The sequence below is a fragment of the Marmota flaviventris genome, chromosome 15, assembly GCF_047511675.1.
Source record: "Marmota flaviventris isolate mMarFla1 chromosome 15, mMarFla1.hap1, whole genome shotgun sequence".
NCBI classification, from domain to species: Eukaryota; Metazoa; Chordata; class Mammalia; order Rodentia; family Sciuridae; genus Marmota; species Marmota flaviventris.
Genome location: NC_092512.1, coordinates 19,801,034 through 19,827,331, shown reverse-complemented (window position 1 = coordinate 19,827,331; position 26,298 = coordinate 19,801,034). Strand labels below are relative to the sequence as shown.

At 41.2% G+C, this 26,298-nt stretch overlaps 1 protein-coding gene across 1 annotated transcript in view; it reads left to right on the top strand.

Annotated features, from left to right (window-relative positions):
* Nucleotides 1-26,298, top strand: part of Deptor (DEP domain containing MTOR interacting protein) — a 140,570-nt gene that overhangs the window by 37,092 nt on the left and 77,180 nt on the right. Inside the window, exons 2-3 of the mRNA XM_027949714.2 lie at nucleotides 7,184-7,362; nucleotides 8,611-8,734. Coding sequence (XP_027805515.1) covers nucleotides 7,184-7,362; nucleotides 8,611-8,734 — 303 coding nt within the window. The remainder of the gene's footprint in view (nucleotides 1-7,183; nucleotides 7,363-8,610; nucleotides 8,735-26,298) is intronic.

Sequence of the window (26,298 nt, the reverse complement as noted above, 5' to 3'; positions counted from 1 at the left end):
TAAATTTTTTATTGTTAAAGCAGGGTTTATTTAAAAAGGGGTATCAGACTTATCCCAGAAGGGAGAAGGGGGCCATAGCTGGTATCCTGGTATCCCAAGAAGCCAGGGTGTTTTGCCTTTTTATGTGTCCTAGACCTTTGTTCTCCTCTTCTCCTTCCCTTTTCTCCTTATCTCTCTCCTTCCTGTGTGTGTGACTATGCCCAGGAGATGCCCAGGTGGGATGGTCAAAAGGTGAGAAGCACATGGGGCTTTGGGGCCAAATTGGAGTTATCTGGGCAGGAATGGGGCGTAATTAACAACTCCCTATGGGGAGGGACAATCACTGAGACAGGTTACTTTAGCAACAGGTTGGAGCAGGGGCAGGTTATCTTGATAAGGGTGGAGGAAGGGCTCTGAAGGAATTAGCAATTCAGTTCCTCCATCCTCTGGATCTGACCCTTGCCTGTCTAATTCTGTCTTCAATACTCTGGATTGGACAGCAGAGCTGCCTCTTAATCAGAGCACCCCACCTTGCTCTTGATTTGCTGTTTGGGAAAGTTTTCACTGGAAGAAAATGTGCCATGGCATAGAGTATGAAAACCTCAAATCTGGTTTAAACCTGGCAAGGGGTCTTTGGGCTTGGTGTATCTATTACTGTAAGCTGGACTGGGGAGGATCTTGTACCCTGGGCCTTCCCATTGTCCTGCCTGTGCATGTGTACAGGGACCACCAGAGGTCAAGGGCTCTTCCACTTAGACCCTGCCCTATGCAGACAAATGAGCATGTGTTCTGAGCACTAAAGAGTGCTATTCGTGAGAGGCTCTGCTCTGTAGAAATTTGTCTTTTCCAACAAGGCTTTGAAATATGGCTACTCTCTCCCTTTCTTTGAGATATGTATTTTCAGGTTTTGAAAAATTGTGAAAATTTGAAAGAAAGAAGTTTAGTTCAAGTACAAGGAAATGTTTTTTCTTTTTAAAACAAACAATAAGGAGCAAAACTTTGGCAATCACTCTACCACTGAGCTACATCCCAGCCCTAGGAGCAAACTTGGGAAATCAATTACTCTAAAAAGCGGAGATATAGTATTTAATTTGATTTAATTTAATTTTTGCAGTACTGGGGATGGAATCCAGGGTCTTGCACATGCTAGGCAAATACTCTATCACTGAGCTACATCCTGAGCCCTTTTTTATTTTTTGATTTTGAGACTGGGCATCACCAAATTGCCCAGGCTGGCCTTGAACTCATGATCCTTTTTGCCTCGGTCTCCAGAATAGCTGGGATTACTGGTGTGCACTACCACACCCAGTTTGTGATATGCAAATTTCAGTGTTCATTTTCAGAATTCTGTGTTTCTGACTATAAAAGAAAAAAGACGGTAGCACAGTTATTGAGCACTTTTTAACCCCTGGTAACTTGTCTAAAAATATCAGTGTTCATATAGCCAATATCCTGGATCTAAAATTCTTTCTCTTTCATCTTATTTCTGCTCAGTTTTTGTAAACATGGAAATGTACCAGGGTCTGGTGGGGCAGAAGGGGGAGTGTGCCACCCCTGTCCCACTGAGCAGGGTGGGAGTCAGTAGGCATAGAGACTTCTCCAGAAGGGCTCCAAGCTCAGGGGTCGTGAAAGGACAGTAACTGAAAGGCTCTGTTCTGTAGTATTTAAAGATAAACACTACCTAATAATTTTTTAATTTGGAAACTTTACAGGAGCTAAGACTCCTCTCTTGGCTCATAACTTATTCCTCCTCCTCCAAATTATATGGAAGCTGGTTCCACATTTCAATTTCTAAGTAAATTAGTCTTCATTATTCTTGGATTCCTGACAGACATCATGTCTAAGAATTAATGTTTTGCATTCTGCCACTCTGTGCATGTTAAAACAAATTACTCATTGTCATTGTCACCGAATTAATTAGAAGGATTCATGTGATGACTTCAGCACACTTATGTGAACTTTTTTTTTTTTTTTAATTAGGGCCCATTTTTTTTTTTTTTTTTTAACTAATGATTACAGCTCTACATGGGTACCATTTGCAGTTTAGAATTACCTGCCTTCAGGAGTTGTAACGAGGATCAATGCCCATGAAGCAGTTTTAGCTGTGCCTAGCACATAGTCGGGCACCAGTATCTCTGTTTTACTGATGCTTAGAACTCCAATGTTTGGAAGTTGATTATCACAGAATTACTGACAGTCCAAGTCTTTGTTTTGCTGAAATGACACTTGGGGGGTAAACCTGTGTGCTCAGAAAAGAACAAAGAGCTTTGTGGAATGATTTCCCTGGGGTCTTCTGGGTCTATATCTCCAGAAACATCATCCCATAACTAAAACATGACCTATTGCAAGAAAGAACTGAGCCTCATCAGTTTGCCAAGAAATACTTGGACAGTCTCTTTTTTTCTTGAAATACCCAAACCTTCCTTAGATCTAATATGAAGGTGGCTATTTGAGTTGGTTCCTGAAACTTGAGTATACTGAGCAAATATTAGGAATTAATTTTATACCAAAATATATATTTCTACCTGCTTTAATTTTTTGTTTTTCGCCCTTCTTTTATTAAAGTATTTTTTTTCAATCAGAATTTCAATTTTTAGCTATGTAATTTGTTTGTCCTTGCAGTTTGTAATTCATTTGACAACGATGATCTTCCCTAAAAATTTCTTTTCATAATGATTTCATCTTTGAGTTCTTATTTCACTGAACTCATGTTCTTTTCAGTTTTTTTTTTTTAAATCAAAATAGGGTCATTTATTTCGGTTTCCTAAATTGTTTTCTTTCAGACTAGATTCTTATTTAATCTATTGCATGATCTCTTCCTTTTTTAATCTTTGTGAATTGTTATTCAATTTTGCATAGCTCTTTTTTTTTTTTCATCATGTTTATGTTTAACACAAGCAGCTCTGTCCCTACTTTGGATATGTTCTTTTTTCCCTAATATCTGTTCTAACGTAAGACAGATGACACCTCCTTGACCCCTTTCTAGGTTATCTCAAAATGAGGGGAAGGGAGGGGGGATAGGAAGGGGATAGGAAGGGCAGCAGAATACAACAGACACTAGTATGGCGTATGTATAAACGTGGCTGTATAACCAATGTGATCCTGCAATCTGTACACATGGGAATAATAAGAATTCATACCCCATTTGAATCAAATGTATGATATATGATATGTCAAGATCAATGTAACGTTTTGAGCAACTAATAAATTTCTGATGTTAAAAAAAAAAGAATGTTATTTCCCCACCTTGAGCTTCTCTCCACCCAGTGGGGATTGAACCCTGGATGTCTACCACTGAGCTACATCCCAGTCCTGTTTATTTTTATTTTGAGACAGGGTCTTGCTAAATTGCCAAGGTTGGCCTCGAACTTGTGATTTTCCTGCTTTAGCCTCCTGATTCTCTGGGATTACAGAAAGGTGCCCAACCTGAATTAATTTTTCTTTTCTTTCTTTTGTGTGTGTGTGTGTGTGTGTGTGTGTGTGTTGTTGGGGATTGAACCCAGTTCCTCCTGAGCTATATTCCACTGCCTTTTCTACTAGCCCTGAATCAGAAGACAGAAAACTCAGGTTTTCCTGTTTTTGATTTTCTTTTTTCCTAAGCAGTGAGAGGCCACTTTGCCTTCCCTGGTCACTCCCAGAATTTCTTTCTTTTCTTTTTTTTTTTTTTCCTTAGCTGATGTTTTTAAAAAGTTATAGAGTTAAAACCTGGTATTGATACCGCCAGTTACTGGTGATGAGTCCTGCTCCCCACATGTTGAAGTATAACATTAGAGAAGCACGCTGAGGCAAGCATATAAAGCAGGGCTTATTTAAAAGGGTAACAGGCTTCTCCCAGGAGGGAGGAGGGGGCCATAGCTGGTATCCTGGTATCCCAAGAAGGTGTTCTGTCTTTCTTATGTGTCCTAGGCTTCCTTGTTCTCCTGCTGTCTTCCCTCTGTCTTTCTCCTTCCTGTTCATGACTAGGCCAGGAAATGCTGCGTGGGATGGCCAAAAGGTGAGAAGCAGGTGGACAGGGGAAAGTCCGCATGAAGCTCCCAGGACACTATTAATTGACGACTTTATAACTCCCTGTAGGGAGGGGCAATTCCTGGGACAGGTTACTTTAGCAACAGATTGAAGTTGCTGGTTATCTTGATAGGGTAGAGGAAGGGCTCTGAAGGAATTAACATTTCAATTCCTCCATTCTCTGGATCTGACCCTTGCCTATCTGCCTGTCTAATTCTGGCTTCAGTATGGTGGTGCAGGCCTCTAATCCCAGTAATTTGGGAGGCTGAGGTAGGAGGATTGCAAATTCCAGGCCAGCCTTAGCAATTTAGTGTAGACTCTATTTCAAAAAAGGGATAGGGATGTAGGTCAGTGGTAGAACACCCCTGGGTTCAATCTGTAGTACCCAGGAGGGAAACAAATTAAGCCAGATAATTTAAAAAGTAAAGTATAGCAAAATTTTGGCTAAAAGTGGCCAAAGAAGGAAAACAGTAAAATCTAATTGCATATTTTTTCTCCCAGTACTGGGGATTGAGTGTTCTACCACTGAGCTACATCCCCAACCCTATTTTTCATTTTGAGACAGGGTCTCTCTAAGTTGGAGAGCCTGATCTCCTGCCTCAGCCTCTAGAGTCACTGAGATTACAGGCCCATGCCACAATACCCAGCTATTTGGCTGAATAAGATTCTGTGGTTTGATTTCATTCCACCCGCTTTATAATTTATAATCTTTAAAGTTTGTATTTCCTACCCTGTCCTCAGCACATGAAATCTGTGGTCTGGCCTCAAGCACATGGACCAAAGTATTTTCTGGAAGAATCAGATAAACATGATGAGTCAAGTACTCTACATAACTTTCACAAGTAGCTTCACTAGAGGAGAAAGCCCTGAAGACACAAGAGTGCCCTCTAACATCCTAATATACCAGCTTCCATGTTTAATAAGACACATCCCAGATAATATGCAGGGTACTTAGTAGAATTTGAATTGAAGATCTAGTGAATAATAGGGGTTTTTTTATTATTTTAAGTAGGTCTCATATAACATTTGGGATATGTTTGTATGAAAATTTGTTGTTTCTCTGAAATTCAGATTTAACTGAGTTTCCTGGATTTTTTTCCTGCTTAAATCTGGCAATGCTATTCCACCACTACTATTTTACAAGCATATTTTCTGGGCCTACTAAATTCCTCCTCTTTGATGTTTTCCTAATATTACTGACATCCTCATCTCTTTTTCTAATAGATTTATTGCTGTGCCCTGTCTGTAGCCAGTCTTACTAATATATCTTGGACTTCTAGTTTTTAGATAATAGAAATCTACAAATGGTGGGGGGCTGAGACTGTAGCTCAGTGGCAGAGTGCTTGCCTGGCATGTGTGAGGCCCTGAGTTCAATCCCCAGCACCCCATAAACAAACTAAATAAACAAAATAAAGATATTGTGTCCATCTACAGCTAAAAAATTTTTTTTTAAAATATGGAATTTACAAATGATAGAGCATTGTGAAGTAATTAAGCACAATTAACATTTATCCTCAGTTTTTTAGTCCTTAGCCGAGGATCAGTAATAAAGTACACAAAACAGCCTTTTAGTGACCAAAATAGATGTCATACATTCCGTGCATGACGTGCTTGTTCTCTTTATTCCTAGATGTTCATGTCAAGCTTTTGCTCAAGATCTTTGAGTTCTACATAAATATTTTTACACCAGCTAGCTTAGTGGACCATGGCAGAACAGAAGCAGGAGATTAAGGGAACTGTTGGAGTTCAGGAACAAGGACAGTGATTTGCATGACAGCAGAACACAGGAGGAGACCAGAGAATGAAAGACCTTGTATCTGACTCTAGGAAGTTCTGGGACGACTGGGTGCAGGAACAGACAGCTCTAAATGCACCAGTTTTGCAACTTTCAATGCCACAGAGCCATCAAACCATTCAACTGGAGGATGTTTTAGGATGATTTTGGTATTAGATACCTAATTAAACTTACTTAAGCATAAAGGTATGTATTAGTTCATGTAATTAAATCAAGGTTAGGCGGTGTCTTAGCTTTTGCATTGTTGTGACCAAGATACCTGACAAGAATGACTTAGAGATGGAAAAGTTTATTTGGGGCTCAGGGTTTCAGAGGTCTCAGTCCATGGACCTCAGACTCCATTGCTCTGGGCTCAAGATGAGGCAGAACATCATGGCAGAAGGACCTAGCAGAGAAGAGCAGCTCAGCTCATGGCAACTGGGAGGCAAAGGAAGAGAGGGGAAGGGGCCCGGGGAAGATGCACCCTTCCAGGGCAGACCCCTGGTGACCTCCCTCCTCCAGTCATGCCTCCCCTGCCTACAGTTACCACTAGTCAGTCCATTTAAACTAGGGTGGAATTATTAGTTTCCAGTTCTCATAATCCAATCATCTTACCTCTGAATGTTCCTGAATTAACAGTAGCTTCTAGGGATACTTCCTATCCTAATCACAACAGTTGGTTTCATGAACTTCTGAATTCAGTGCTCAAAATTGTTTGAAACATTTCCCTCCCCCACCTTTTTTTGGGTACCAGGAATTGAACCCAGGGGAGTTTCACCACAGAGTCACATCCCCAACCCTTTTATTTATTTATTTATTTATTTTAATTTTGAGACAAGTTCTCACTGTGTTATCCAGGTTGGTCTCAAACTTAAGATCCTCCTTGCCTCCGCCTTTCATTTCTTCTGTATTTTCTGATGCATGAGTCTGCTGCCTCAAAGTTCCTAAAAGGCAGGTGGTAGTCACTCATGAGTATTTGTTATAAGAATGGAGGAGTGAAATTATGGTGGACCCTGAGCAATTTGTGATGGAGAGAAAGTACCTTGTTTCAATAAGTTTCTAGAGTTTTTATTGGTGGGTTGAACCAATAACACTAGAGGTAGATGGAGAAAGAGGGAGGGAGTAAGGTAAAGTAGAAGATAAGAGAGCTTTCTTTGATCTCCTGAATGGCTGGAGAGTTGTAGGTTGGCCTTGTGTTTTTTTCTTCTCACATTTACCTGTATCATCTCTAGATATGAGGGTGGAATCACCTCCTGGAGCCTTTGAGCTCTGACAGTAATGGAAATCACCAACTGACATGAAGATATTTTAGTAGGACTCAGATGCATTTAGAACTTCTGTTTTGTTAACTTCTCTCTGGGATTGGTTTAATTATTCATGTGGTCTTCCAAATTCCTAAAGTAAATTGTTCATTGTTTTTTCTAGACTCAGGCTGCATGAAGAAAAGGTCATTAAAGATAGACGACATCATCTCAAAACCTACCCAAACTGTTTTGTTGCAAAAGAATTGATTGACTGGCTGATTGAACACAAAGAGGCTTCCGATAGAGAGACGGCAATTAAGCTCATGCAGAAATTAGCAGACCGGGGCATTATTCACCATGGTGAGTGAGGTGGCCACAGTCAAGGTGACTTGAGAGGAAAAATAGGGCTAAATCTTTCATGAATTTAAGAAATGCAAAAAGAAAAAGAAAAAAGAAATGCATATATTACTTTAAGTTGTCTCTTGTGTACCTCTTCCCAGTTGCATTCCTGTCCTCCTGCCAAGAGGTATTGGCTTATTTCCATGTACTTTTTTATACTTTTCCTTTCTATGTATACATCTCTTAAGTAGCGTGTCATGTTGTTTTAAGTGTTTTGAGCCATTATAAGAATGCATGTTTATTCTTTTGTGACTCGAACAATACGCTATGAGATTCACTCATGTTGGTAGTATATCTGTTCATTTTGCTGCTCTCGTACACTTATCCATTCCTCTGTTGATGGAGATCCAGGTTGTTTACGTTTTTGCCATTTCTCTCAATGGTTCAGTTAACCCTCATGAACACATTTCGAAATCTCTCAGCCTCGTTTGGACCCTTGCATGTGCTCCACTTCTCGGGGCTGGGATACCAAGCCTCTTCCTTTTTGCCCAGTTACTACTTACTCTTCAGATTTCCATGTACAGACTTTTCTAGGGAGCTTTGTTTCCCCAAAGTTGGGGTCCTGGGCTCTCCTTTCCCCAAAGTTGGGGTCCTGGGTTCCTGGGCACTGGTCTCTCTTTACCTCTTTTTTGTTTGGTTGGTTTTTTCCCAGTACTGGGGATCAAAAACAGGGTTGCTTTACCAGTGAGCTTCATCCCTAGCTTGTTTTGTTTCTTGAGACAGGGTCTTACTAAGTTGCCCGGGCTGAATTTGGACATGTCGAGGCTGGCCTCATACCTGTGATCCTTCTGTCTCAGCCTCCCCCTGGGATTACAGGCATGCACCACTGTGCCTGACTCTCCTCTCCCCTTCATGGCCCTGTCACACCATGTTTTAGCTCCATGCCGTCATTTCTTTCTGTCTCACTAGATTGTGCATTCTTTGAGGCTAATGTCTGCCTTAATATCATCTTAAGAAGAGTCTGAATTTTGTGAACCTCTTAATAGATAATAATGATGATGATGATGATAGCTAGTCAGACTGAGCACTTACTGTGTACCAGGTATCGTGCTAAATGCTGTGCATGTATTTACCCGTACAGTAGCCATTTGTGTGCTTGCAGAATTAGGAAATGAAATGATTCTTACTTAGCAACTTACATCACTTGAGTAATTAAATACAGAGTGATTCGTTTTCCTCATTTGCCTCTCTGTGCATGTTGTGTTTCAGTGTGTGACGAGCATAAGGAGTTCAAGGATGTCAAACTCTTCTACCGCTTTAGAAAGGACGATGGCACCTTCCCGCTGGATAATGAGGTGAAGGCGTTCATGCGAGGACAGAGGCTGTATGAGAAGTAAGTGTGTGGGGACCCCGAGCTGTCATCCTGACTAGTAGAGAGAAGCAGGGCGGTCTCCGTCTTTCCTTCTGTTGACTTCAGCCTGGCTTCTCCACGGGGGCTGGTTACATAACTGTTCCTTTTAAGAGGAGAAAATGCGATCACCCATTTGCTTTTCTCTGCCAGAAATTAAGTTGATTTCATAAGATTCTTAATAAAGAATGAAGTCATCTTTTCTATATTTAAGTCAATTTAACAAAAACTCCAAAAATGAAAACAAAGGATGGGGTTTGGCGCTCCCCTTCGGGTGAGGCTGGTGCCCTTTACCATGTGTGAAGAGGAATGCTGCTGCAGCAGCAGGAGGCTCAGGCTTGGAATTAGCTAGAAAAGTAGAGTCAAGGGCAGGGGAAGATCAGGGCTCATCAAGAGATACTTGAAGTAGCAAGAACTTCAAGTCGCATAATGTCTACAGGAATCATCTTTCTACTCTCCTTTTATATATATACACATACACACACACCAGGGATTGAACCTGGGGCATTCAACCACTGAGTCACATCCCCAGCCCTTTTTTATATTTCATTTTGAGACAGGGTCTCATTGAGTTGTTTAGGGCCTCACTTTTGCTGAGGCTGGCTTTGAACTTGTGGTCCTCCTGCGTCAGTCTCCCGAGTTGCTGGAATCACAGGTGAGTGCCACCATGATCATTTTTCTGCTCTTCTGAAAATGATTCTGTTGTTGGATCTTGAACCCCCAGGAGTCTGTCTCTGAGCTGACCTGCTACTCTATGGCTTCTTCCTCATTCTACCTATCTTTTTTTTTCCCCAGGGTAACCATTAGAGACAGGAGTGCAGAGGACTTAGCTCAGGGGTAGCGGGTGTGTTTAACATGTGCAAAGCCCAGGCTCAATCCCCGGTACCACCAAAAAAAAAAAAAAAAAAAAAAGCAGATATCAGAAGCCATGCCACATCCCAAGTGTGTAGCTCAGATGTCTGGGACATAGGAAGACCCCATGGGTGACAGCCATTCCCGATGTGAGCTCAGTATTGATGACCACCCTCAAATCTGTCCTTCCTGTGCTATGTGCTCTGTCCGACTTCTGTTTGCCTGTTTCTGTGCTGGTCTTGTCTCACTGTTTTTGGTTGGTGTTATATTTTATTTGTTTTTGGTACTAGGGATAGAACCAGGGGTGCTGTACCACTGAGCTATATTTTTTTATTTTCTAAGAATGGCCTTGAACTTCAACCTCCTGAGGCACTAGGGTTACAGGTGTGTGCCACCACATCGAGCTTGTCTTACCATTTTATATCCCAGTATGCACTAGCTCTTCAGTCACTTATTTTTTAACTTAAAGTGTAGAAAATCCCTCATCTCCCTGACTCACCTGAAGTTGAATGGAAGGATCCACCAGCACCTCTATTGGAATATTTGAGCTTCTACTTGATGTTGTTTTCTTTCACTTTCTTGGTTCCATTTATAAAATTCTAAGAGGTATTAGATATTTAGATACCAAAACTTCAAACTACGATTCTGTGTTGCCAAAGCCATTCATGCCCTCTCCCTGCCGCTTATCCTTTGAATCTGGATATCCACACTTTAGGACAAGTATTAGCAGCAATTTTAAAAGTCTAGAAGAAGGGTTAGGGCTATAGCTCAATGGTGTAGTGCGTTCTAGCATGCAATGAGGTCCTAGGTTTAATCCCCAGCCTTATAAGGAAAAAAAAATGTGAAAATGTCTGGTGTCAGCTTTTATTGATAACATGAAGATTACGATGGCAAGATAATAATAAGAAGAGTTAAAGTTGTTGACACCTTCTAGAAAAGAGACTCCAGCCTCACCTCTGTTGCTTCTCCTCTCATCCTATGTATGCATATTCACATGCATATCTCTGGACCATCCGAATATTCTGTCTGCCTTCAGGAAATATATTTACTCATTGATTATTTAACAGATCTATGTTGAGCCTTTACCCCATGCCAAGCACTGGAAATGTTCCCTGAGCTGGGCTTGGTGGCCACATGCCAACTTGGGAGGCTAAGTCAGAGGATTGCAACTTAGAGGCCAGCCTCATCAAGTTAACAAGATTCTTTCTCAGAACAAAATAAAATAAAATAAAAAGGGCTAGGTATATAACTCAATGGTAGAGCATCCCTGGGTTGAACCCCCAGCACCTCTCTCCCCACCCTGCCACACACAAAAGGTAATGAGGCACAATGCTGGTGGTTGTCACTGTTAGAAAGAAAAGTAGACTTACTGAAGGTGGTGAGGTGTTTTAGACAGGGGGGTCAAGGAAAATGTCCCCAAGGAGATGCCATTTGAATAGCATGAGTTTTGCAGATGTCTGGTGGAAGGTGACCCAGGCAGGGGAACAGCAAGGGTAGAGTTTTTTGGTTTTGTTTTGATTTGTTTTTGGATACCAGGGATTGAACTCAGGGGCACTCGACCACTGAGCCACATCTCCAGCCCTATTTCATATTTTTTTTTAGAGGCAGGGTCTCACAGAATTGCTTAGCACCTCACTTTTTCTGAGGCTGGCTTTGAACTTGAGATCCTCCTACCTCAACCTCCCAAGCCACTGGGATTACAGGCATGTGACACTGCACCCAGCTGCATGAACTTTTTGATGGGTTCTTCAATATTGCTGTGCTTTTTCTGTGTGCACTTAACTTTCCAGTCATTAATATTCAGTGTCACAATATCTAAGGAAATTTATTTCTTCAAATTGCTTGTGAAACTAGAACTAGGAAAAAGTAATTTAATAAGTGCTTAACCTTGGATGACCTAGCTGCCTCCTAGCAATCCTTGGCAGTCCCTTCTGGTGGCTGGAACACACCTGGAACAAACTTGAGGACCTTTGGAACTGACATTTCTGTTTACCTATTCTATCTGTTATTTTTAGCATGTATATTTTATGCACTTTTCTTGTTTTCTAGGCTTTTTGTGAATTTTGTAGGTTTTAGATACCTTTTTAAAAATAACATTAGAAGTTGGAGGTGGAGATGTAACTTGGTAGAGTACTTGCCTACCATACCCGAGGCCCTGGGCTCAGTCCCTAGCTTCTAAAAGAGAGAGAGAGAGAAAAAACAACCATATGAATAGTTGGTTTTGTTTATAGCTCATTTTTTCAATTATTCTAATTTTTTAATATTGACATTTTGTTCCTACATTCTTTTTTTTCTTTTTTATTTGTTTTTTACTTGTAGGTGGACACAATAACCTTTATTTTGTTTTTATGTGGTGTCCAGGATCAAGCCCAGTTCTTCATGTGTGCTAGGCGAGTACTCTACCACTGACCCCCAGCCCTAGCCCCAGTTCCTACATTCTTTTCAGCAGAATACTGATTTGGGATATCTCTTAAATTTATACATGAAAGATTTGCAAGATGTGTCCCTTTTGCTACTTTCCTTCTGAGATCCTAACAACAGATATTTGCTGATTGCTGACTGTGTATCAGACTTCCAGACTAATCCACTTTACTTAATTGTCATAACAATACTGAATTAGATGCTGTTGTTGTCTGTTTTAAGAGTAAAATGTGACAGGGAAAGTTAAATCTCTTATCCAAGGTCATTTCAGTAGTAAATAACAGCTAGAGCCGAGACCCTAACCTCTTTGTCACTAGGCTATTAATAAATCCTTTATATTTCTATTAGTAGAGATTAGATGAATGAAATCAACATTGACTTCAACATATAGCTTCCCATACAGAAGGATTTGTAAGTTGTCAGGGTTGAGAACTTTCTGTAAAACTTCACTAAAGATAGACCAGGATGTCGATTTGGGGAAATGAGAGCCAACTCTTTCTCCTTCAGGGTAGGTCTGCAGGGCATCCTGGAAATCTGATCAAGGCAACAGCAGCGCCTTTTATTTGCAAACTAAGTTCCTTTAAGCACTCTTGTTAGATTACTTCATCTGAACTTCCTTACAAAATGGGGTCATGACCTCTTCATCTTGCTTTGAGAAGGAGCATCAGAGACCTAAAGCAGTGAAGTCATTAGATATGAGGTGACACAGCCTGAGAGAACAGAGGGGGGCCTGTACCCAGGGCGGGGGCAGTGCCTGCTGCTGTCTGCACCCTTCCCACCAACTCCGAGGGACCGAGGGACCTAGATTCGAGGGACCGGCTGTATTGCCTGTGTTTCCTCTTAGCTCTTCTTTTGCTTGTTCTGTTATTAATGGGACTTTGAAACTCAGTGGTTTCTGACTGAGGTTTTACTGAACTATGATGATTTTAGGGTGCCCTGGTTTTCTACTCTGTGGCGGTGTCTGCTGTTTAGTTGAACAGAAACTCTGTTTTGAAACTAAAATATCAATCACTGCTGGCTCTCCGTGTTTATGTCCCCCAGTTACCTTATATCAAGGATTCTGGAATGAGTGACAATAAAGAGTTCAGAAGCTTCCCACTGTGATGAGAGTTATAGGGGAGAAGGAGACAGGAATCCTCCTGCATAATAAGTGACAGTGAAGGTGGGCTTTGGAGTCATAAAGCCCTGGTCTCCAGTCCCAGACATACATATAGCTCTGTGACCTTGAGCAGGTTGCTGTGGTCAAGACTCTAATCTGCTGTCTTCAATGACCGTATGGCCAGAATCCAGAAGGGACAGTTGGGAAGATTATATATGAGATTTGTCTGTACAGTATGTGGCATGGAACAAGAGATTAAGAATTCCTACCTGCTCTATTAGAGTAGTAAATAATAATATAAATAAATGATACCTGTTATTCTTGGTTCATCATGTCATTATAAGATGCAGCCTAGTAAGAACCCAGAAGCCAGGCTGCTTGGTTGTGGATCTTGGCTTTGTGCCTTGGAGCAAATAGCTTCACCTTCCTCTGCCTCCATTTGCCTGTCTAGTAAATGGAGGTACTGATTGTACTGACCTCATAGGCTTCTTAGGGGATAAAGTGGACCAGCATGTACAAGCACACAGCATAGAGCCTACCCCCAAGTGGCGTGCATCCTGCTGCTCATCTGCTACCAGCTTGGAAAAAAGAGAGAGGGAGTGCACTGGGTTGATGCCCCAGCTTGTCATTTTGAGGAATTCATCTAGGTGCATTCAGGGCAGAGTGCACTTTCATGAACACGCACCACCTGCGTGCACTATGGCCTCTGGATGGCTAAGCGTGCAAGGAGTGAAGTGGAACACAGCCTCTCTCCAGGAGAGCCTTGCCTGTCCACTGCATTGCACATGGGCGTGTGTACCTGAGACACCCAGCACACAAACAGAAGGCACATTCTCCCCAGAAGTACAATTTTTAGTTTTCAAAGGAAACTTTTGTTAGCATGATAAATATGCATAACTTAAAAAAGCAGCACTGAATCTGTGTATGCTGTCTTCAGAGGCTAGGAGGTGTGGTGCATCCTCTAAACTGCAGAACTAGTCATTTAGCGGTTGGCAAAATAGATCTCTTTAAGAGAAACACTGAACTCTAAATTATCAAGTGCTGGGCTGGGGTGCTCACCTAGCACACATGAGGACTGGATTTTAATCCCCAGCACTGCAAGAAAAAAAAATACTTTAAAAACATATCAAGGGCTCTGTATACTGATTAATAGAATTAGCTATAAAATAGAACATGACTTTGAGGTACCGTTTGCACTTTCCTTACTAAATCTAGTAGTTGAAATGCACACTTTCAGCTAACCATGATTTCATCTTTAAACTTAGAGGAGATATCTCCATTCTTATTTGACCTCAGTCTCCATATGGAGTTAGAGCCCTTCTAGGGCTGGTTCCTGGAGACATTTGTCTAGTTTTTCATCCAAAGGGCCTTAGTATTCGTAGCAGCAGGAGTTTCTCTCTGCAGCCCCTAGTGGTCCATTTATCCTGCATAGGGGTTTAAACCCAGCTGAAGACTTGGTTTAAAGGGCCCGTATGCCATCAGATCTTTGCATTCCCACTGCTTCCTTTATGCTCTCTTCCAAGGACAGAAGAGTAATGAAAGAGAGAAGCTGTATCCAAAGCGCAAAGCCCCTTGTGTGTTTTATCTTATCAGAGGTTTCTCCATCATGTGCCCCAGTAACACTCCTTTGTTCTCTCCCAGTGCCTGGCACAGTAAATATTTGTTGAATGAACAAAGGACTCTCCATGTTGTGACAGCTATGAGCTGCTGATCTTGTAGTGTGAAAGAGCCACAGAGAGCTGGCTTTTAATGACAAGCAGCAGCAGCAGCCAGAGGTTTAGCTTGCCTGGCTTCTTAGAGTTGACAAAGCATTTTACGCATTATTTATTTGATGCCCTGTACAATTCTGTGAGCTGTATACCCAGCGGGCATAACCAATCCTGTTGTAAAATGGGAAGCATGAGCTATAGAGAGGTTTAATAATTGATATAGACCCTGAGAGGGAACTGGAATTAAAAATAAAGGTCTTTAAGCTTTCCAGCTATTTATTCCATTTTGTTCTATTTTCAATATGGAAGTGGTTTGTTTATTGTTTTTTTTTTTTTTTTGTACCAGAGATTAAACTCAGGCACTCTTTACCACTAAGCTACATCCCCAGCCCTTTTTATATTTTATTTGGGACAGGGTCTTGCTAAGTTATGGAGGGTCTTGCTAAATTGCTGAGGCTGGCCTTGAATTTGTGATCCTCCTGCCCTAGTCTCTGGGATTATAGGTGTGTGCCATATGTTTGACTTGTTTTGTTATTTCAAACTGAAATCCCAAGTTCTATAACTTGATTTAATTTGATTCAAAACAAATGAACAAAAAAATTTGTTGGTACCGGGGATAAAACCCAATAGCACTTTACCACTGAACTATATCCCCAGTTCTTTAACTTAAATTAAAAAAAAAAAAAAAACTTTTACATTTTTAAATTGATTTGTTTAAAAAAATTTGATACAGGGACTCACTAAGTTGCTGAGACTGACCTCAAACTTGCCATCCTCCTGCCTCAGCCTCCTGAATTGCTAGAATTACAGGAATGCACCATTGTTTTGAGTCTGGCTCGATTCAAATTTTATCTTTAAATATTTTAAAACTATTTTGCAAACTATAATACATTTTCTCTTTTTTTTCAATATTTTATTTTTTGGTTGTAGTTGGACACAATACCTTTATTTTATTTAATTTATTTTTATGTGGTGCTGAGGATTGAACCCAGGGCTTCCAACGTGTGATGCAAGCGCTCTACCGCTGAGCCACAACCCCAGCCCCAATACATTTTCTAATATGTGCATATTTGCATTTTACTTGTGCTACCTAATTAATTAGTAGTTTAATAGAATCTCCTAATTAACATTTTCTACCTTCTTAGGTTTAAGTTTCCTAAGGTTACAATGTTAGTGGGTTAAAAGCTATTAGGTTTTGTAACTATTGTGTGACCAGGAATGATTTTTCTTCTTCTTTTTTTTAAATTTGGTGTGGGGATCTAACCCAGGGCTTTGAGGCAAGCACTCTACCAACTGAGCTATATCCCCAGCCCTCAGGAATGATTTTGATAATGTGTAACTAATGTCAAGAACTGATAAGAGCTGGGCTAGGTGGCACTGCCTGTAATGCCAGTGACTTGGGAGGGTGAGGCAGGAGGATCACAAGTTCAAGGCCAGACTTAGCAATTTAGTGAGACATCAAAATAAAAAAATAAAAAGAGCTGGGGATGTAGCTCAGCTAAAGCACTCCTGGGTTCAATCCCTAGTACAAACAAAACAAAAAACTGTTAGGGGTCTGACCTTTTACTTGCAAGCTACCAAATTTGCCTGACATTTCTTCATGGATACGGTAGACGATAAGAAACCCCTGGGTCAGGACAAAGATACCTTATTATTCTTAGTAATAGCAGTAACCAGAGTATCATCATTTTGTTGACTTAGTTCTCAAACCTTAGTTCCTACAAAATAGCACAATGAACTCCGGGAGACATTGCACACCCAGTGGGTTTCGTGATAGAAGAGGAACCCTAAGCTTCAGGGACCTGAATTTTTTTTTTTTTTATCATGCTCTTCTTCAGACCCACCTTCCCTCAGTTCCAGAAGGAGATATAACATTGTTGCTTCTTTGGCAGAGAAAAATCTACTTTTTTTTTTTTTTGCTCTAGGGAGAGCCATAGTCTTCCAAGTCTATTCACTGTATAAGCATCCTTGAGAAGCTAGTCTGGAACAAAAGCTGTTAGTACTTCTGTTTGTAAAACATAAAAAAATGAGAGAGATTCATGGAGAATTATCTCTCAACAACTACAACAAAATGTAAAAATTGAATTTTGTAGCTAAACATTGGGATAGAAATGCTTATGCCCCTACTCCTCTTCTTATTTCTATATTTTTTTCTGTTAATCAAAAATGTTTTATAGGTTTAATTGTTTAACTTGTAGTCTCAGCTACTCCGAGGCTGAGGTAGGAGGACCATGTGAATCTACAAGTTGGAGAAGACCAGCCTAGGCAATGTAGTGAGAGCCCATTTTTTAAAAAAGAAGAAGAGCCAGGTGCAGTGGCACATGTCTGTGTTCCCAGCAGCTGGGGAGGCTGGGGCAGGAGGATTCCAAGTTTGAGGCCAGCCTCAGCAATTCAGCAAGGCCCTAAGCAACATAACAAGACCACGTCTCAAAATAATAAAAAAAGGGCTGGGGAGGTAACTCAGTGGTAAACCATCCCTGGCCCCAGTAAACTCCCATCCCCCCAAAGTATTTTTCAGTCTGAAGCTTTTACTTCTCAAAATTTCTTTAGGTTCAGTCTAGTAGCCATAAGGAATACTGTTTAATAATGGTGAATGATATGCAGCTTAATGGATTTTTAAATGAGCTGGAGGAAAGTGTCCATCACTTGGCTCACACCAACTCCTTGCATCTGGTTTTGGAAATCACATTTTCCTAGTAATACACCTTCCCCCTGCTGTGTAATATATGGCAATAATGTTAGAACTTTGTTATTATGCAGATCAGGCAACAGGCCAGCTGTGCTTGTCAGAAGTCATCAGCCCTAGGTTGTCATCGGTAGATTTCTAGCTCTGGTTGATTATTTAGAAGTGACTTGATTTAAAGGTAAACACACTGCTGTTCAAACAATGGCCTGGACTTGTTGACAGTAGAGATTGACTGTACTGGTAACTTCTGCTAAATTGTCCTAATCCTGTGTAGTGTCAGGGGTACAAACCAAGTTTCTGTAACATTGATTTTTTCCAGTCAACCTCTAGAGCTACTTTTCAACTTGGTAGAATGCAAAATACCATTTAAGATTCCTGAGCTGGAGAAGAATGGGTCAGAGTTCTTCTTCTGCCACTTAAGACATTTGTCCCTCCTGAGTCTGTTTTTTCTTCTGGGATCTAGAAAGAAGATGCCCATTCAGAGGCTTGTTGTGAGGACAAATGTGGTCAAGTCCAATGGAGTCTTACTAAAGCAGGACCATTAGGTTTCCGATATGTAAGGAAATATATAGACTCAAACGTATCCTGTTATTGCCAGGTATGGGGGCACACATTTATAATCCCAACTACTTAGAAGACTCTGGTAGGAGGATCGAAAGTTTGAGGCCAGCCTGGGCAACCTAGCAAGACCTTGTTTCAAATAAAAAGGGCTGACGATGCAGCTCAGTGGTAGAGCACCCTAGGTTCTGCAAAACAAACAAACAAATAACAACAATAAAAATTCCTCTAGAACTGGATGTGGTGGCACATGCTTGCAATCCCAGCAGTTTTGGAGACTGAGGCAGGACGATTGGGAGTTCAAAGCCAACCCCAGAATTTAGTGAGGCTTTAAACAACTCAGTGAGACTCTGTCTCTAAATAAAATATAATAAAAGGGCTGGGGATGTGGCTCAGTGATTAAATGCCCCTGGGTTCAATCCCCAGTACTAAACAAACAAACAAACAACCTTCTGTTACCCAAGTTGCATCAAAACCCAGCCTTTCTACAGTAGAGTTATATTCTACACGATGTTCAGCCTGTATACAGGACATTTCTGTCTGTCTTCTAGATCTATTCTCAGCCCTTTCCAAGTTTCTGTGTTCCCAGGAGGCTGGCATATATGAACAGCTTTAACAGGCCTCATTGTCTTCTGCCTCCTGGTTTGTCTCAGTCAGTGAAGGGACTAGCAGGACATTCCTGTTTCCTCTGTACTATTGAAGGCCACAGCTCTTACCAAGCAGTCCTCTCCTTATTCTTATCTATCCTCTGTGGGCTCTGGATACCCTACCTCCACCTGTACCCATAACCCTTGGGCCTAGAGTTGTTAATGGCTGCCCACCCAATCTCCGAGACTTGAACTTTATCATTCCTCCTAGTTTCCCTTAACCCTTCCCATAGCTTTAGTAGTTCCTGTATTATAAGCCGTCTTCCATTAATCATTGGTATGATCTTTTTTTTCCTACTGGGACCCTGATTGACAAAGCCTGTGAGACTCACTTAGGGAGTCAGATGAGTTCTTATCTCCTTTCTCTAGGAGTTGACAGGGAGGCTGACTTGCCTTCCCCCTATAAATGGAAAAGTTACTTGATCTTTCTGTGTTGTTGTTTGGATAGTGTACTACCTGTAATATCATAGTTGAACCTGACACATGGTACTCTGAGTGGCCACTATTTGTAGAGGAGACGTTCTGTATTATGATGAATTATTCTGGCTCCTTTCCCCTCTGCTGTGCTGCCCTGGGTGCCAGCCTGCCGCCATCTCTCCAGGGTAACTTGTGTTTAATATTTCAGTCTCTCCAGCATGACTGAAAACCTCTTTGAGGGGAGAGACCTTGAAACCTTACCCCATGATGAGATCTCAATACCCAACACAGGGCATGTACTTCTAAATGCTGTTGAAGAGATGAAAAGACAAATGAATGTTTGGTCATTCTTATTTAGAAAAAGAGTCAATGGGCAGCCTCTTTCTCTCTTTCCTAAACTTAGGGATATTCAAGTGTAAATAAGATGGCAAGTAGATTTTTACTATTCTAGCCAGGCATGGTGGAACATGCCTGTAATCCTAGCAACTCAGGATTAAGTTCAAGGCCAGCTTTAGCAATCTAGCAAGGCCCTAAGCAATTTAGCAAGCTCCTGTTTCAAAAAATAAAAAGGACTGGAGATGTGACTCCAGGTTAAGCCACCCCTGGGTTCAATCCCTGGTACTAAAAAAAAAAAAAGTTTACTATTATAAGATCATTCTATTCATGTTTATTAATTATAGCTTCTGATTGTATATATTTGGAAGATATTATTTATTCAGAACTTCTGTGTTCTACACACAGTCCTTTTGGGGGCAGGTACCAGGGATTGAACCCAGGGGCACTTAACCACTGAGCCACATCCCCAGCCTTTTGTATATTTTTATTTACAGACCAGATCTCACTAAGTTTCTTAGGACCTCATTAAGTTGCTGAGGCTGGCTTTGAACTCACAATCCTTCTGCTTCAGCCTCCCTAGTTGCTGGGATTACAGGTGTGCATTACCATGCCTGGCTATAATCCTATTTCTTACACATAATTTCATTCAGTCCTTCCCTTACCATCTAGTTTACTGGTAAGGAAAGTGAATTTGAAATGGGCTAAGTAACATGCTTATGGTCTTTCAGTTACTGGCCAAAAGTTGCTCACAGGGCTGGCTCTTTATTTTCCCATAATTGGCATTCAATTTTTCAAATTTTAATTCCTGGCAGTGAACCTGCAGAGACTGAATACCATGTCTACCATGTTGAGTCCAAAGACCCCAGCTCTCACTGAGTGTTGGTGGATTCCATCTGGAAGAGATTTAGAACCATGGAATCCTTTCTAGACAAAAATCACTCTGGCTGAATCAAGGGGGAGGAGGCAGGGTGAGCCCTCTATGGTCAACAGGCTGCAACAGAGAGCATACACACAAAGCTGAAGTGAGGGTGGGACCCTCTGAGAGAAGAGGCACATTGGCATAAAGTAAAAGGGAATATCTGGGAGAGATACCAATGGAGCCCTGGCTGGGAGTTTCTAAAGACGGAGGCTCCCTTGTGTGATGGCTTCTTGTTAAGTACAGAGATGGTTCCAGGAGGTATACTTGCTGCGTTGTTTTTCTTGCTTTGTTTGCTAAATGAAAACATCCCTGCTTAATTAAGTTCCCTTCACACACAGCTTGGGAGGGAAAATGAGGGCATTGTTCCACCAAATGGGAAAAGCACCAAATTGACAGAAAGCACTTATTAATTTCAGAGCCCCTAAGAACAGTTTTTCATACCCTGAAGAAAGAACATCCAAATAACATTTTTAACTTTACTAAAGTGAATTTCTAGCTCAACTGTAAAGTTAAATGTATTGAAATGTAATATCCACAAAGTCTACAGCTTAGTAAATTTTCATAAACTGAACACACCTGTGAGACCACCACCTGGATGGCATTTAAAAAAAAATGTCCTCTGTATTCTACTGTGGCCCAATAAATATCCCAAACAAAATTACCCTTGGCATCAGCATTCAAATTCTCTAGAATATAAAACTTACTTTTAAGTAATTTAACTTTGCCTTTTCTCTCTTTCACCCATCACAAGACACCACCCTCCTGCAGATACCTGGACATGGTCTTCCGGCCAGTCTGTACTGTTTTCAGCCTCTGTAAAAATCAACCCTTGGGGAGGGGCATGTGTGTACTTGTATCATTGTTCATTGCAACTGTGTGCCAGGGAGTATGGTAGATGCTTGAAACAGATTATCTCTAATTTTTACAGTGACTCTGATAAGTATTATTGTCCTCATCACTTTGAGAAGAAGTTTACTATCCTAGAAACCAACTACAGCTTGGAAACCACAGTTCTGAGATTTAAATCTAGGATGGCTTCCCCTCGTCTTTCCCTCTCTGGAGCTGTGTGTGTTGACAGGCCAGTAGGGAGGAGAAGGTAATCAAGTGGATCACCCCCACTCCCTTCATCTGGCCCTGGGGTATTGATTTTACTCGTTTTGTTTCTTTTCTGCCTAAAACAGATAGATTCAGAAATAACTGAATCACATCCTGCTTTTGTGGATCCTGCTTTTCCCTCTGGTCATGCTAAGTGGTGGCTGAGCATCTGCCCACACACCAGTGGCTCTACTTTGTGTTTCTTTTTCCCATTTCCCTGCACCAAGATAAGCCATTGGTGCTTTGGTGCTGATGACCTCTTGCTGGGTTCCAGCCAGAAGGACAGGTCAAAATTCCTACTGAAAAAAAAAAAAAAAATCCCAGCATTCAGAGAATGTGTGTACTCTGCTTCTTCCAGATCTTCCAAAGTAGGAACTTTGCCTTATCTATTGTATTCCTAGTGAACAGCACGGGTCAGGGTATCTATCCAGTAAATGCCTGATACATTTGCTGAACTGAAAAGCAAGATTGCTGTAGTGGAAAGTAAGAAGGTGACTGATCCCATCATGCAAAAGGATCTTTATGCTGTCATTTTTTTGTTTTGTTTTGTTTTTTGTACTGGGATTGAACCCAGGGGCTCTATACCAGCTCTTTTTTTTTACATTTTTATTTTGAGACAGGGTCTTGCTAAGTTGCTGAGGCTGGCTTGAACTTGCCTGCACATCTTCCCAAGTCACTGGGGTTACAGGCATAGGCCACCTTGCTCAGCTCCTCTTTGCTATTCTGATGGACAGTCCTGGGCTCAGCATTTTTCTGTGGCTCTTCTCACCTGTAGGGTAAGAAGCCTTTCTGATCTCATCACTTTCTGGTACCCATGCATCCTTCTCTCTGCCCTCCCTTCCTTCCCCTCCCCATCCTTCCCTGACACCTTGTCCTGATTTTCACTCCTACCAAGAATTTGTACTAACTGACCTTGACTCTGTGCCCTCTCCCTGGCTCCCAAGGTCATTCTTGGAGCTGGAATGCTCCCTTTGGCAGACTTAGTTATTTTATTCTCTTGCTTCTCCTTTCTCCTCATATAGACCTCCACCTCTGTTAAAGCACTTATGTGCTTGTCATAGGTTTGTTGATGAGGTGGTGGTGATGGTGGTGCTGGGGATCGGAACTAGAGCCTCACACATGATAGATAGGCACTCCACCACCAAGCTACACCCCAGCCCCTGGCACATGGGTTTTTAGTGTTTGCTGCCTCATACAAAAGTAAGCAACTTAAGGGTAATGACCATGATTTTCATTGCTTTAACTCCTGGGACACAGAATTAGCCTAGTAAATATCTGCTTCATGAATAGAAATGATTTTTAACAGCTTTTTTTGAGATATAGCTTGCATATTATACAATTTGTTCATTAAAGCCTATAATTCAATGGTCTTTACTATATTCACAGATAGGTGAAACCCCATGCCCCTTAGCTGTCACATCTCTAATCCTTCATCCACCTGCCTCGTCCCTAGTCAACCACTAGTCTACTTTTTTCCCTATAGATTTCTCGGTTCTGAACATTTTATATGAATGGAACCATGTAAAATATAGTGTTTTGGGACTGTCTTTCTTCACTCAATGTTTTCAGAGTTTACGTTGTTGTATGTTTCAGTACTTCATTTCCTTTTATAGCCAAATAATATTCCATTGTACAGATAGGTGACATTTTCAGTTTTCCTACTTCATGGTCATTTGAGTTGTTTCTTTGGGTGTTAGAGTCTGTAAACAAGTCAAAATAACACCTGGCATTTTGCCAGGGGAATGTTAAAGTTCATAAACAAGTCTGGATGGTACCTGGCAAAATGCCAGAGGGAATAGTTTGAGAAGTAACAAAAATGAGCCATTAAGGGTGGAGATTCCTGATTGGTTGACTGCTATATCTAGTTTATGTTAATTAGATAAGCTATATGGAATGTATAAATACCTCTGTTGTCCTGCAATAAACGGCTCCCTCTCCTTCTGTATCAACGGACACAAGTTATTCGTCACCCCCTGGTTATTTTGCTGCAGCCAGCCGGACTGCAGCATTTGGGGCCATAAAGAGTGATGCTATTATGAGCATCTCTGTGCTAGCATTTTCTGTAGGTAGATGTTTTCATTTCTCTTGGACATAAATTTAGCAGTAGAATGACTGCATCGAATGAGTAACTATGTTTCATGGTTTGAGGAACTGTGGAGATGTCTCTGAAGTGGCTGGGCATCTTACGGTTCCCACAACAGTGTAGGAGGCTTCCATTTCTTCAATTCTTGCCAATACTTGTTATTATGTAGCTTTTTTAATCTAGCAAAATAATGGATGTGAAATGGTATCTCCTGAAACCAGGGGTGCTTAACCAGTAAGCCATATCCCCAAACTTTGTTGTTTTTAATTTTGAGGTAGCAAAACTCCTGAAGTTGCTTACGGTCTCACTAAGTTGCTGAGGTTGGCCTTGAACTTGTGATCCTCCTGCCTCAACCTCCCGAGCCACTGGGATTACAGATGTGTGCCACTGATATCCAGCATCTTTCTATGTACTTATCGGCCATTTGTGCATCGTCTTTGATTGGTTCAGATCACTTATTTGCTGTTTAATTGGGTTATTTATCTTTTTATCATTGTACTCTGTGGCTTCTTTGTCTATTCCAGATACAAATCCCTTATCAGAGATATAACCTGAAAATATTTTCTCCCATTCTGTGACTTATACTTGCCTTTTCGTCTTTTCACTTCTCTGCTGGTTGTTTTTGTTTGGTTGGTTTTGTACCAGGGATTTTGTTTTGTTTTTGTACCAGGGATTAAACCCAAGGACACTCTATCACTGAGCTATATACCCAGCCCTTTTAGTTTTATTTTGAGACAGGGTCTCATTAAATTGTGAAGTTCTCGCTAAGTTGCTGGCCTCAAACTTGCCTCAGCTTCTCAAGTCTCTGGATGACAGGCTTGCATCACTGAGCTCCCCTAAGCCACACAAGTTTTAAATAATGATTATCCCAGTTTAATTTTTTTTTTTTTGGCATGTGTGCTTTGGTGTCAAATCTAATGTTTCTTTTTTTTTTTAAGAGAGAGAGAGAGAGAATTTTTTTTTAATATTTATTTTTCAGTTTTCGATGGACACAACATCTTTATTTTTATGTGGTACTGAGGATCGAACCCAGCGCCCCACAGATGCCAGGAGAGCGTGTTACTCTTGAGCCACATCCCCGCCCAAATCTAATGTTTCTTTGCCAAACTCAAGGTCATGAAACGCCACCCCCCCCCCCCCCCCCCCCGTGCCTTTTTTTTTTTGGTAAAAGTTTTATGGCTTTGGCTCTTACAATTAGGTCTTGAATCTATTTGGGGTAATTTTTAATATATAATGTCAAGTGAGGGTCCAAGTCTGTTCTTTTGCATGTAACTAGTTGTTTCCTCACTGTTTGTTGGAAAGACCATCCTTTCTCCATGAGATGACCTTGACATTCATCAAAACTCAGCTGACAGCCAGGCATGGTGGTGCATGCTTATAATCCCAGCAGCTTGAAAGGCTGAGGTAGATCCAGGATCTCCAGTTCAAGGCCAGTTTCAGCAACTTATGGAGGCCCTAAGCAACTCGTGGACCCTGTCTCTAAATTTAAAAATACCCCGAAGTAGGGGTGGGGGTGCTGGAGATGTGGCTCAGTGGTGGAGTGCCCCTGGATTCAATCCCCAGTACCCAGTAAACAAACAAAACAAAACTCAGCTGACCACAGACTATCAGGATAATGATTTAAAAGCTATCTTAAGAGAGGGAGTTTTATGACTGTACAAGAAGGTGATTGACTAAGGAGAGAAGGGTCTCTCTCTCTCTCTCTCTCTTTTTATTGGCACAGAGGATTGAATCCAGGGATGCTGAGTCCCATCCCCAGGCTTTTTTATTTTTTATTTTGAGACAGGGTCTCTTTAAGTTGCTGGGGCTTCTCTAAGTTGCTGAGGCTGGCCCCAAACTTGAGATCCTCCATTCTTAGCCTCCTGAGGCACTGGGATTATAGGTGTGTGCCATGGCTCCTGGCTGTCTTCCCTTTATTTGTTTGTTTGTTTTTGGTAAGGGGGTTTGAACCCAAGGACCCTTAATCACTGAACCACATCCACAGTCCTTTTTATATTTTTATTTAGAGACAGAGTCTCTCAAAGTTGCTTAGGACCTGTTAAATTACTGAGGCTGGTCTTGAACTCACAATCTTCCTGCCTCAGCCTCCCAAGCTGCTGGGACAGGTGAGTGCCACTACATCTGGCTATCTTCCCCTTTTATACGGCTCCCACATGCTGGGTCCTCTAGTCACCTTGCCTCTTCACTTGTATAAAGATGGTCCTGTTGTCCTTGTATTGAGGTTTTTTTTTTCTTCCTTTTTTCAATATGTGCACTCAGTTTTTATCACTTTCTTAACTCTCTTAAATATGCTGATTTATTTTCTCTCCTTGGTATTGTATTTCATTTTTCTTCATCACTTTACCTTACACCTCCTTAATTTCTTCCTTTACCCCTCATTTCTTTCTTCATTTTGGATGACAGATCCTCTGATGATGACGAAAGCATCCAAAATAAATAATGGCCGTGTCTCTGAAAGAGCTTTTATAAAACTCAGCTTTCCTTGATAGTTGTTCGAAAGGCTTAGGAAGGTTTGGATTGTTTGGATTCAGGGCAAGGGTGCTTGGTTTCTCTCCTCTTTGTGTAATTTATTGGTTATGAAACCACAGTTGAATGTAGCCTTTTCAAATAGCCCTGGACTCAGAATCTGCACTTGGCCTCTGTCTAAAGCTGATTCAAGTTCTGAAAATGACTGTTAAGACAACATTAAAAACCACAGGGAATGTGGAAATCACAGCTTAGGTTTCA